The following is a 13,539-nucleotide window of genomic DNA, read 5'->3' as shown; positions in this document are numbered from 1 at the left end:
AAACTTTTTTCTTGAAGTAAAACTTTTAAGGCTGCAGCTGCTTTTTGCCTGTGTAGTTTTAATGTGATGAAAGTGAAAGAAAACTATGACTGACATCTGTTAATCTAGTTGTGATTATTCATAGTCTAATTAAATAATCTTTTTGAGGGTTTTGTCATACACAAATTTTCATGTTCATCCTGGTGAAAGTGAACATGTCACTGGCTAGTAACGTCTCCCAATTTGTTTTTAAATTCACTCATTTGAAACCTACGTAGGTAAGTCGATCATGAATAGAGACCTACCTAAATGTCTCCAAGCTCAAAAAGACACAGGAAGCCAGACATTTGTTTATTTACGCCTATCAAAGTGGAGCCACAATCTGTTTACTCGATGGCTAGGCATTGCTAATTAACGCACAATTTGTGTAACCTTTCATAACTTGAATGTAGCACAATGGACCAATGTTTAATGACCTGCCATAAAGTGCAAAACAATCACGTTATATATTATGAATGACACACTTAAAAAATGCCCTAGCCAAGTGGCAAATATTTATAGATGCTATAATGCTGCTCCTGACATTGCCATTTTCTTTCGCTCTGTGTCCAGCACACCTGACAACTTTCGTGTCCCCAACAGACATATAATGTGGTGTGTGTGTGTGTGTGTGTGTGTGTGTGTGTGTGTGTGTGTGTGTGCGTGTGTTTGTTTCAGCTCAAAAGAAAAAAAAACACAGCATTTGGCCATAAACTGTTTTGTTTTTTATGGATTTCTGTTCCTATAGTGGCAAAGTAACCCAAATGTTTCTATTCATGATTAAAACAAAATTTTACCAAGGACCCTGAATGGTACTGAATTTGCATTAAAAATGACATTGATCTTTTTATTGTGGAGAGCAACACTATGTAGAAAGTGATTGGTACCCATCCATTTCTTTCCATATAAAACACCACGGCGTTTAATTAAAAGACAAAGTAAGACAAATGACCCAAACAATCCCCTCGGTCAGTCGATGAACCCATCCAACGGTGTAGCCGCACCACATCGTTCACACTTATTCTCTTTAAATATGACCTCTGCTAATTGTCTTCATTGTGGGCCAGCTGTTGAGCAATGCATGTCATGGGCCTTCATCTAACAATGTGTCAGCTGTTCGCTGCACTATGGTCGGCTCAATAGTCACCATCTTTCACGATGAATAACAGCTGCAGTTCTAAAAGTCCTCCATCAACGTGTTTAGTCTCACTGTCATGTAGAGTCTTTCACATGAATAATTCCTCCCTCCCTCTTTTCACTCTCCTCCTTGCTAGATGCGATCAACTCAGAAAGTTTCCGTGTGGCCCGTGGCCTTTGTGGGCGGCCTGCGCTACGAGTCCCCCAAGGTCAACGCGGCCGGGAAAGTGTACGGGTGGAAGACAGTGTTCGACCCCCATCGGCCCTTTGCCATTGACATGGCCGGCTTTGCCATCAACCTGAGGCTCATCCTCTTCAAGCCTCAGGCGTACTTCAAGCTTCGCGGGGTGAAGGGAGGCTACCAGGAGAGTAGTTTGCTGCGGGAACTTGTCACACTCAACGACCTGGAACCCAAAGCAGCCAATTGCACTAAGGTAATTCAATGCTTTTTTTTTTTTATGGTTCGTACTATACTTTTACTGGCGCTGAGCTGCTAGTGGTTAAGGAAGCCTCACAATTTCATGGCAGGATTGTAAAACAGATATGATCCGTTAAAATGCACATTAAGTGCTAATGTAATGTATTTATCTTCACTTTATCACTTCATACTCATTTAATAATCTACAAATTTTCCTTCCACATCTAAAACCATGCAGGTTAATTGATAACGCTAAATTGTCCATAGATATGAACCTGTGGGGGGAAGATTATCCTGCATTTGGCACTCCATCTTCTTTGTGATCCTAACCATTTGTTTGATTGTAGCATTGTTTTCATAAATGTAGTATGGTTCTTGGAGAACAGATGTTCCGCATCCTTGCACTAAGAGTTTGAGGGGAGTCTGCCATCGGTTATGTGGACATACAAGCAATTAGAATGTATAATGCAGTGTCCATGCGCCATCCCTGCTCATGGCCCGTGGGCAGTGTGCACTCCAGAAAAGTACTCTCCAGTCAGCCAGAGGGCTTCAGCTTGCCAGCACCTATACACGAAGCGCATAGAGACAAAAAATGATACTGTCAGCCAGCCTGTTCTTGACCTCCCTCAGCCATCCACAGGGGTAAATGAAAGGCAGGCAAATCGGGGAACCGCTGAGAGAGCGGAACAGGAGCTGTGGGGAATAGCGAGGTCAGGACACTGCGCTGATTACAGATGAGGATGACTGAAAGAAGGTGTGGATTTAGACATAGGAGACAAAATACGGGTGAAGTTGCGTATTGGACTGCTTTGCAATTGTGACTATTAACCTCGTTTATATCTGCACAAAGTGGGAGTTAGCTACCGGCATATCTAAAAGACTCAATGCATTATTCAGTATAGTCGCAGCCTGATGACAGCAAGGACGTCGCTCTGTCTATCTTTAAAAAAGCGTCCTTGGCTCCGTTGTTATAAATATTAATAATTCTTTTGAACTGTAAAATATAATCAATTGTATTGGCTCAAATAGCATGGGCCCCAAGTTGATTGACTCGAATTCCTTCCCAAAAAGTGTGGATATATAATTAAATAGCTAAATTGGCAGGCCTATTTTATTTCATATAATAAGTGTATGAGTTTATAAAATATGCTGTTGTTTTGGACAAACCTTACATCTTTTGGTTTCTTTTTATTAAAGGGATAACAAATGCGTACATTTTTGTGTGCTATGTATGTTGAAATAAAAGCTATCATTTCAATTTAATCTTAACTCGTTATTTGAAACAGTGCCATGAAGCTGAACATAGCTGTGCCTAACATGGAGAGTGAAAAATATCACATCGCTGTTAATCTTGCATTTTTGTATTTCTTTGTAGGTAAAAACATATCGTCAGGTACAACATACGGTCCTATAAATCTAATGGGGACAGAGAATGTATAACGTACAATGTTTCTCAGGAAGCAAGCAGCTTGCTATTGCTTCACCAGAAGAAAAATATTTTGGATTCACCTCACTCACCTAAACAGAGTTAAAAATCGATGAGGTGGCCTCACAGTGTGTCACATTTGGAAGAGTTTTTGAAAAGAAAGGGCAAATACTAGTTAACACTTATGTTGCTTTGGTCTTCTTGTTTTTGCGAAAATGTTATAGTTAATGAAAATAAAATCAGCTTACTTATATATATGATTTATACAATGAAATAGATCGTAACTAATGAAGAATCTAAAACTCCTTATATTATAACCCTGACTTTCTCTCTATTGATCAGACACTCCTGTGATGTTCCCTCCTCACTCGCATCTTCAACACTGTCTGCCTTAAAGTAGCTTTTAACACAGCATCAGTATGGCGCAGAGTGTAGTTGAAAGACGGCGATAACTGAATGAGCGCAGGTTGCTCATATTTTTCCTTGTTTTTCTTTTCATCATCAGATACTTGTTTGGCACACGAGAACAGAGAAGCCTGTCCTCGTAAATGAAGGGAAAAACGGATTCACAGACCCAAATGTGGAGATTTAACCATGTCTCTCTTCTGGTAAGACAGACCTTATAATGAACCTGAGGATGATAATTTATATACCGAAATGTGTTGTAAAAATTTGATACCACTTACCTGATTAATTTTAGACTTAACATTCAAAACAAAAAGAATTACTGAACATTGTAACTAACATAATTTGCATTTGCTTCAAAACTGTAAGACCATGCTGAGATTCTATTCACCACATTTTATTAATCAAGCCTTTTGTGTCTTTTCAACACAGTTGTCAAGGGTTGATATCAAAATAGAAAGAAAGCTAAAATGAGAGGTTAAAAAAAACATTTGAATATGTTGTTGATCGATTGATAATCACATCAGCACTGTTCTACGTATATTTTGTTTTTATCCACCGCCGACTTACACGTTGTCCTGCTAACACCTCCGAACCTAGTGAATCACTTCTGCTTTTTAGAAACTATCATAAAGGCAATACCATGTTAGTTTTGACTAAACACACATAATTCCTGCTTTTTGTTTGAGAGGGTGTCCCTGTAAGTGGAGGACAAATTCCTCTAAACCCCACCCCCAACGCTTACGACCGAATGTGGCTTTTGTTGCCATGACCACCAGGGATGGAGCTAGTTTATTGAACAGGCAGCTTCCACTTGCGGGACCAACCTATTAAAAAAAGCATTTTCACTCATGTAGGAAGCACTTTATACACACTACAGTGTAAAGATGTTGCGTAAGGACGCATCACCAAAACCAAATATGTAATAGTCAAATCCCCATACTGTTTCCCCTTGCGGCAGAGATTCTCAAACTGCTTTCTAATCTTTTTCAACACACTTTCTTATCGTGTCATGGCCTTTTTGTTGCAGGCGTTTGTCTTCGGAGTCCTGAACAAGCATTGATGAAGATGGCCTTTGAGGTTCGAGATATGGGTGTGACATTTTCCAAGAAATGGACAAAGCCGCGCCAATGTATTATATCAAAGCACAGATTGAGGAGAGGTGGCTTTTATTTATGAGGTCTGTGGAAGAGACATCGTCAAGGACGCTTCAGCAGACAATGTAGGTGTCTCATTGATGACAACCTGCCAAAAAAGACAGCACAATTTCAACTAAGTCAGGTTCTAGAAAATATAAACCTTCATCAGAAGAAATTGAAAACGTGAGTAATTCATCCACAAAGGAAGGACGATGACATTATATGGACTATTTGTCTTTTGGATTTTATTCCAAACAAAACACTGGAAGGGAAGGAATGTTCTTTTGATAACAATGTAATGTTTCCTTTAATTTAATTGAATTTGTTTAGGTGTTGAAAAAAAACTACTGACCCATACATTTACATTTACTCCTGGGTTATCATAATCCATGCATTTTAGTCGTAATGAACACTTGAAGATGATGCAGTTTGAAATGTACATTTAAAAAAAAACACATTGCACCTTTTACTCTGCACTTAAAATACATTGATGGTATTTCTTTGTTATAATGTGTGTAAATAAAAATCCTTCATGGGAGCAATCGGGAATTGGTTAAAATGTATGGTAACTACTGTATTTATGTTGCTCCATTCCGAAAAATAATAGCACAGTCAAGGTTTTGGTCAGAGGTGCAATTTGTGTGGAAAAATCAAAGCGAAAAGCCCATCTGGGTCATTTTTATTGACATAAAGGATTCCACTTCTCCATGCCTAGCAATGTATAAACACACCAAAACACAATCTCACCAAAAGGAGCAAATTAAGGACGGACATGTCTAATTAATAAATCCATCATCAACAAGTTCTGTGGAACTGTTTAATCTCATCTTGAGCCGAGTTAGCTGTTCATTCACTCTAAACCGGTTTAACAAATTGAGCATGGCTGCATTGTGGCACAGCTCTAGGAATAATTATTCTCTTCATTGAAACTTCCATTTCCAAATTGTGCAAAAAATATACGCATCATTATACGTTACAATTTGAGTAAAGCATGTGTAAGAGTTGAGCATTTACAAAATGTCAGGCCACAACTTTTTTTACAAGCATTGAGAATACTACAATTTCCCATTAAAACCATTTTAATGGCACTTCATTTTCAGGAAGTCAACTAAAAACACATTTTCCAATCACTCCAAATTTCAATTAATAAGGATTGTGTTAAAAGCATTTGTTAAAAGTGTGTATAGGAGGCAAACACAAAACAGCCCTCAATGATTCTTGACTAGAACACATTTCATACATGGCTTCCTTAATGTCAATTTTAAATGCATATATTTATCATACGAGACAGCTGGCTAAGAAAAGCAAAATAATTTAGTTGAGCATATCTTCTGAAGTTCTGCATTCTTAATGATATCATTTTATGAATATCCAGCTGTTGTGCATGAACTCAACTATAGACAACAGCAGGTGTATTAAGCCTCAATGGTCTGTGTCAGTAATATCCGCATACATTTTCAACTTGATAAATCAGAGCTTATCTCAACGGCGCCGGGCAGAAGCAATTGGAGATGATTCAAACACTGAGCCTCTGTAGTGCCGTCGAGTAAAATCTAAAACACGTGCATCACCCACAGCAGGAGGATAACGCATAAAGATTGTTCCAGTCTAAATATTACATTGGAGTACATCAAGATACTGTCATAAAAAAGGACTTCCTGGCTGCTTCTGTTTACCGCATGATTGTGCACTGGGTCGACCATCGGCGTCACATTTCGCAGTTTGATCTGCTGTTTTGTTTTAAGTTACTATTTATTTGTGTATTTATTTAAGGTACGGGTGTGCAATAAAATCATAGCACTGTCTGCCCACTATAAAAAAAGCATGTACACATCGTGTGGATCATCAATCGATCATCATATCAACAAATATGTAATCAGCAATAGTATATTTAAATGATGTTAAAAGTTTTGGAATCCAATTGTGCAGTCAATCAGCGGCTCACAAGAGAACCCACCGGCACATAAGCAGAACAGCTTTTTCTGTTTAATGTCACTTGATATGCATTTACAGCCCTCTCAAGGCTTTCTAAGGCACAATACTCTCCACATAAGCCCTCCCTTGTTCCCTCATCTTCTCAGTCATCCTCATGTGAATCACACTTTATGCATGGGACTCTTTAAGGTTGTCCGTATGCCTCTGCGAGTTTGTCTCAGAGGAAGGTGGTAGTTCAAAAATCAAGAAAAATAAACATCAACTTGACTGACTTGACTGCTATGTTCATTTATTCATGATATTCTATTCATATTTGTGTGCAGTGATGTTTATTGTTATGATGTTCTTCCCAAAACGGTTTCCCTGAGCTAGAAGACAACCACAGAAGATTGACAGAAATGCTAGGGACTCGATATTTGAAAAGAATAGAAAATATAGCAACTGGATTGGATTTTAGTGTGTAAAATGAATTAAAGGTGAAGAATATCAGAGCGGCCCTTGCTATTTCATTAGAATTTCTGTTTGTCGATCTTGGAAGAAAAGCTTTAGCCACCCTTGGATGTAACTACGATACCTTACACTTTTCTTGGTGCTTTTTAGGCATTGGAAGTAACAATTCAAAGCAGCCCCTCCCTTGTCTGTCAGTGTTTTCTCGAGGGATCCATCACATCGGAGGGAACAGACATGAACTTGAGTGCACTTCTCTCCACTGTCTCTTTCTCTCAAACTTTCTGGCCCCATGCAAAGGCTGACGGTGTGACTTTGAATACATGCTTGCTCATCTTGCATCACTCGTTCTCCCGTCAGTATCCCAGCCCCCGCGTGCTGAGAGGTCAAAGTGCCATGTACTGTAATGGGAGGTTGCTGTTGAACCAGAATCTTACCATCTGCTTGCTGCGGCTGGAATACTGACATGATCCATCGTGAAGTGAAAGCTACCAGCTATGCTGAGGTTAAGACGAGGCCAGATGTAGTGGGCGGTTGAGCTGCCTCATTGAGTGCTAGCTCGCACAATGCGAAAAGTTGGCAAGGACATTGAGATGGAGAAGAGTAGATGCAGCTTATTACCTTCTTTCATAACGTTCTTAAACAATAAATACAATATCAATGTTGACTTGTGTCATGCATTATTTTGGTTTTTTAAAGTGCCATGACAAGAGGAGGCAAACAAAACACATATGGGAAAGATCATTAGTTTTACTGATTGAAATAAATATTTAATACATAAGAAAAATATAAATTACACTAGATGGCGGAGAAGCCCTCGTTGGCAATTACCTGAGATATGAATGACATTTGATCCGCATGAAAACATTGGAAAATAGCATTAATAGGCTTGAGTTTCAAAAAATATGTAAAGAAAGATATGATCATCGAAGAAACAACAACATGTAAAGAAACATATGATCATCGAAGAAACAGCACAGTGTTTGTCAAATCTGTGAGTTTTGTTATTCCAGAGAGGCTTGTGCAAAATAACAGGAAGCATCGCTAATAAAATAAGATCAATTTATGCGGCATTGTATTTAACAAGCAGGGGATCTAGACAGCCTCTTGCGTGCTTGATGAATGTGTATTTAACAAAGCTGTGCACGTAGCAATTGCTTTTCAAAAAAAAGAAATGAGTCTGACACTTTCATGAAAGACACCGCGCTCTTTACATTATTTATCGTAAGATACTCCCTGCTGAACCTGTTTTATTTGCCTGCGCTATATCAAACTATTTACATTTATTGTGTATCCAATGACCAATAAAGGTCAAGTGAAAAGCTGTTTATGCACCACAGGCAATATATTCCAAATCCTTTGTCTGGTAGATGTATCCTACTTTGGAAAGGTGTGCTTAATGCACGGCCTCAGAAGGAACTGCTGACTCTTGTGGGATAGCTAAAGGTGTCACTTTATGCAACATTCATCTTAGACAGTCCTTCACATCTTTCCAACCACATTATTCTAAACATATCACAACTGTTGCTCAATGATGCAGTAAAAGCCATAGATTTATAAAGTCTAAAAAGGAGCTCTTTATTGGACAATAAACAAAAAGGAGATATACTTGATTTGTGCTTTACAAAGTTTCTTGGCTGACTGTTCTAGAATTGGATTTTTTTCTTAGTGCGATGTTGTAAAATCACAACATGGACAGCAGCGTCATACAGATAAAGGAAAAATCAAATCAGTTAATCATAATTACCAACAGTGTTCAGGAATTTTCAATACACTAATATACCTTAGGCCTGCATTCAAACATTCATATGAACTGGAAAGTACGGGTGGACGAGTACCGATACCAGCCTTATATTAAGGTATCGGTACTCGTAGAGGCTGCCGATACCAGCCACTTGTTCATAAGGCCCCATAAGTAAGTCCTTCTTTGCCATAGGCGCCATACTCCAGCAGTTTGACACATCAGCGAATCATTATCAGCTTCAGAAAGGTCTTTGTTCACAATTGTTTTTGTGTTCAATTTAAATTTACATATCAAAGTACAAAGTACCAGTGAATACTTGTGCTGGTATCTGAAAAAAAAGTGTTACTGAACACCCATAGTAGAAAGATAACCCAATTTAAAATGATAATGTGCAATTGTGCTCATAAATGTACACACATTGAGTATGTAAACTTACGAGCACAACTGCCTTTATATACCATAATTATAATGTTAGATATGTCCCAGTTATTTATCTTTAATGCTTGCTATGCTAATAGCAATTACCAGGAGGCTGCCTTCTCAGTTTAACTGTTTAATGTATGCCAGAAAGATCAATACGCAGCTGTGCAGCTTTCTCCACGAGATTGCAGAAGAAGGTCTAACTCCCACCAAGTGCCAAAGAGGTCTATTCTAACAATAATAAAAATAATAATGATGATGATGATGATAACAATGACACGGACATATGGATGAATTATTTTTTGTGATGAGTATTACTATTGCTGATAGAAACCTATTTAAAAAAGCAAAATGATATCTTCAGAAGCATGTTTGGCAATTCCCTTTTTCGATACATAGCCTTGTAATCATACACAAAGGTCTACTTTGAGTAATCGATCAGGACTGAAGTTCAGGGTTATTACTGTAGCCGTACACTGCCGCCACATTTCCTTTTGTGCGCTATCACACAAATAGCTTATCTTTTGTAAGAAGATAAGAGCACGTCGGCGGTGAGCCAGAGTCTCTACACAAAGACATGCAAGGCACCTTCACGTTCCCATCAAGAGCAGCAGGTTCTTTCATCTTATCATCTAAAACACCAGCATATCTGTCTGCCAACAAAAACATGGATCAAGAACAGAAAATGAAACAAGAAAGGGCATTTTGGATGCCAACATAATTAACAACTGCACATTTTGTTTTTTGGGTTCAAAACTTTGGGATTAGTCAGTTCTTTTCTAACTGCAGGTCAATAATATCAGGCTGAGACTGTTAATTGTGCTCCACACGCACACCCATCAGAGGTGTGATGCATAAGAAGCAATGATGACTGTGCAAACATGATTATGTCAGTGTCTGCTTCCTTCCAGTGATGGGTTCTTTAAAAGAAAAAAAAAACACAGTGACAGACTTGTACCACAAAAGGGTAATTTGGTAATAATTTTAGCTGCTTATATTTGCTTCCACAGGCAAAAAGATTTTTTTTAATAGACGAATACATATAATCACTCTCATGATGGTGGAAAAACCTTTGGAATGATTTGTTTTGGTCTCCCTGGCACTTAAACTGGGGTGTGTGAAAAAGGTTAAGTAGATTGGAAGTGTGGAAGCAGGGAAGCTTGTTGTACAGCGGTATTCCCAGGCCTCCCGAGTCTCTTGCAGCTTCTCTTTGAGCTCCTGAATTCCACGTCTTCCCATCTTTTGTCTGCCTCTGCTCCTGCGCCCCGCTGTGTTACTTGTGGAATGAGTTTTGCAAGGTCATCTGTTCTTGTGATTCATTTTGTCTTTCTTGTAAAGGCTTTACAAAAAGACTTCCCAGACATCAAACAAACAAAAATCAGCTTTCCCGACAGGGGCTCGGAAGTCTATTCTTTCATTATTGAGCACTATTCCTCTACTCAGCCCTCCTGAGATGCATTGTGCATTCCCGCAAGACAATAACCAGTTATGACACGATTAACGTCCTACCTGCAAACACAAAGACACAATTTGAGACCTCTACTAGCTGCTAAGCATAGAAGGTCAGGAAAAAAGTAATTGTGTGTTAATTATTCGGGCGGGAGCAGAAATAATTAAAGATGCTGACCACTCTCGCCAGAGATGCTGCATCTCTACTCAATGAAATGAACCATTCACAGACAGCGACTTTGTTTTTTATTTACTAGGTATTCTTACTTTACTCCCAAAGCAACCAAAAACTTTACAGTCGTAAAACTGCATCGTTTTTTATTGCTTTTCCTTAGGCAGGCCACTGGGGGAAATTGGCAAGGGGCAATTGTGCTCAGGGCCACTTCAATAGCTGTCATTCATGGAAGAAGCAGATTATATTTCACGATTTTATTTTTCCCTCTTGCCCTTCCTTTGGCCTTTGTGAAATGGGGTGATAGAAATGAAACACTTCCTTTGCTGGGAAAAATTTTTTTAGTTAGTCAGCACAAGTCTGGCATAAGTTTGGTCTGAATCTGCGCAGGGGGAAGGCAGACTTTGTATTGTCGTTTTCACAGATGCATGTAGCTTGTCGCAGTTTAAAATAATCTTTTTGCGCAGTTGTGGGCGTGAACACAGCCGACTTGTTTCGCTGCCAATCGAAGTGACTCCTCTCATTCCCTGTAAAATAGGTGCACTAAAGTACACGCACACTTTGACTTGGTGGAAGGAAATACTGTTTTGCTGGAGTCCAACTCATTTTTGTCGTCGGCCTTATCGTAGTCATAGTTTCCTTTGTTGGGCCATTATGACTGTCAACACCTTATAGTATATATACAGTATAGGCTACAGAACAACCTGATGAATAACTAATTTTGAAATCAGAGACTACTAAAAACTATTTAAATATTTTAAAAAGATGAAAGCTAATAAATATTTCTAGAAATTTTTGCTAAGTGAAGACAATTTGTAATTTTAGTATTGACACATGAAGTCGATGCACCATTTGTCTTCACGGGCCACATAAAATGATTTGGTGGATTGTATCTGGCGCCCAGGCTTCGAGTTTGACACCTATGCTCAAGGATCACTTTGTGTTAATGGCTCTCTCACACAATTGCTCTATACAGTTTACAGTACAGGATCCTGTCAGTATACTCTTTTACAAGAATAAACAGAGGATGTTCATGGCTTTCTACAGCTTTTTAAGGTGTGGAAGCACACAGAGACACCAGCAGTCTCTGTGGAAAAGTTATGACAGCACATTTGTAGCACCAAGTGGAAACAGCTGCATCTGTTGAAGAAAGCCTGTAGGATAATGACAGACAATTCGCTCATAAAATGTTCTCAACGCCAGCTTGTGTCTATAATGGCGTGTCAAAAAGAAGCGTGTTTATAGACAGTTTTGTATCCACAAGAAAATCCATTTTATTCAGGGTATTGACTTTGCTTGTCAGAGCACCTCATCTCACTATATGTGGCCTGGCGACCAGTCCAGGGTGTACCCTGCCTCTTGGACTTAAGTCAACTAGGAATCAGCTTTCTGTCAAATTTCCACACCTCCACAGAGTCACCTGACTCTGTGCCAAGTGCTGTCAAAACAAAGGCCCTGACACCACGTGCATGAGCCCGTAGAAAAACTGCAACAATAAATCAAGCTGAAATAATTAAAAAACTAGGTCATATGTTTGCCGACTCTCCGGTCCATGCCGCTGCCCATTGTGCAACGGACTACAAAGTGTGAGGATGAATCATGACAACCCAGGCTGCCGTTCAAAGCATCTTCAATCACCGCAATGTTGCACAAATAGTGATTTTGTTGTGCTTGAATCAGACCCAGATTGCCAAAGCTGCATTTGGCAAGAAAAACACTTGAGACTTCTGCCTGCAACCACACAGCCAAGTAGTTTGCAAACAGGCAATAGATAGCGCTACGTGGTATGCAATTTTACCAATCTGCAGTAATGGAGGGTTTCGGACTTCAGCTGAAGTCTCTCAAACAAATACACACATCTACGTACCTATGCACACAAAGTAAACGTACCGAATCTGTGCTTGTAATCATATGCAAAGTTATCCTGCAGAGGACAGATTGTACAAGAAGAATTAACTTTAAGTGATGAGATGAAAGAAGAGGCAAGGGATGTGAGACAGAAGATGAAAAGCCCCCTCTCTATGCATCAACACTCTACAGTCACAGTGCAGTAGTGGTGGAATACATTCCTCACAAGATGCTCCTTGCTGTTGTAATCCCCAACCTTGGATAATGGAACGTCGTAATCTGGAAGATAAAGCACTATCAGAACAGCGGGCTGTGGAGAAAGTGGGAGGTAGGATGATGCCTCTTAGCGTGCCACCTGCTCGGCCCTATCAAACATCTCGAGACGACAAATGCAAGCAAAGGATCATTTTGTGTATCTTGATGGAAAATTGAGCCTTTCTGTTGCGAGAAAACTGCTAAAGTTATTCAGTAAACACAAACGGGAAGGTTCGAGAAGTTTGTCCCGACTGCGGTGAAATATCTGCAATTTTCCACAACAGAATAAAAGAAAGCAGATAATATACTTACCCAGCATGTATGCCTCAAATATGTCTGCCTCACTGTAATAAAAGCAAGAAAACACCAAGAGCTGAGTCATTTATATACCTGTGGGAAGAGAAGCGGTTGTAAAGAACATCAACATCTTCTAACATCAGGTCTACAATCATCTGCTTGTTGACCATTAATTGGAAAAGTCTAAAAATAACCAATGACTTATTCATGTCATTACTGTATGTTGCTGTAAACTACAAAATTACTGAGTGCGATTTTTTGTCAAAACACACCTCTTGTATCCAATCCATTGTTTAAAGACTTTTTGCACCAAAACATAGATGCTGTTTTATGTTCGCATAAAGCTACTGGACTGAAAACCTAGTGTTTGTTTTCAATACACAGGGTGTACTTTTTGTTTCATGTTTAGTTTGAGAGTAAACATCAACT

General features: G+C 39.1%; 1 protein-coding gene across 4 annotated transcripts in view; it reads left to right on the top strand.

The window, feature by feature from the left end:
- The window catches only part of b3gat1a (beta-1,3-glucuronyltransferase 1 (glucuronosyltransferase P) a), a 56,247-nt gene extending 49,495 nt beyond the window's left edge, over positions 1–6,752 (top strand). For all 4 annotated transcript variants that reach the window (XM_088381431.1, XM_088381432.1, XM_088381429.1 and 1 more), the window contains 3 exons: positions 1,293–1,589; positions 3,505–3,607; positions 4,435–6,752. In XM_088381431.1, coding sequence (XP_088237557.1) covers positions 1,293–1,589; positions 3,505–3,591 — 384 coding nt within the window. In that variant the 3' untranslated portion in view covers positions 3,592–3,607; positions 4,435–6,752. The remainder of the gene's footprint in view (positions 1–1,292; positions 1,590–3,504; positions 3,608–4,434) is intronic.
- The last annotated feature ends 6,787 nt before the right edge of the window (positions 6,753–13,539 follow it).

Source organism: Syngnathus floridae, chromosome 7 (assembly GCF_059516105.1).
Source record: "Syngnathus floridae isolate MCC-2025c chromosome 7, RoL_Sflo_1.0, whole genome shotgun sequence".
Classification (NCBI taxonomy): Eukaryota; Metazoa; Chordata; class Actinopteri; order Syngnathiformes; family Syngnathidae; genus Syngnathus; species Syngnathus floridae.
This window is presented reverse-complemented; position numbering and strand designations above follow the sequence as displayed.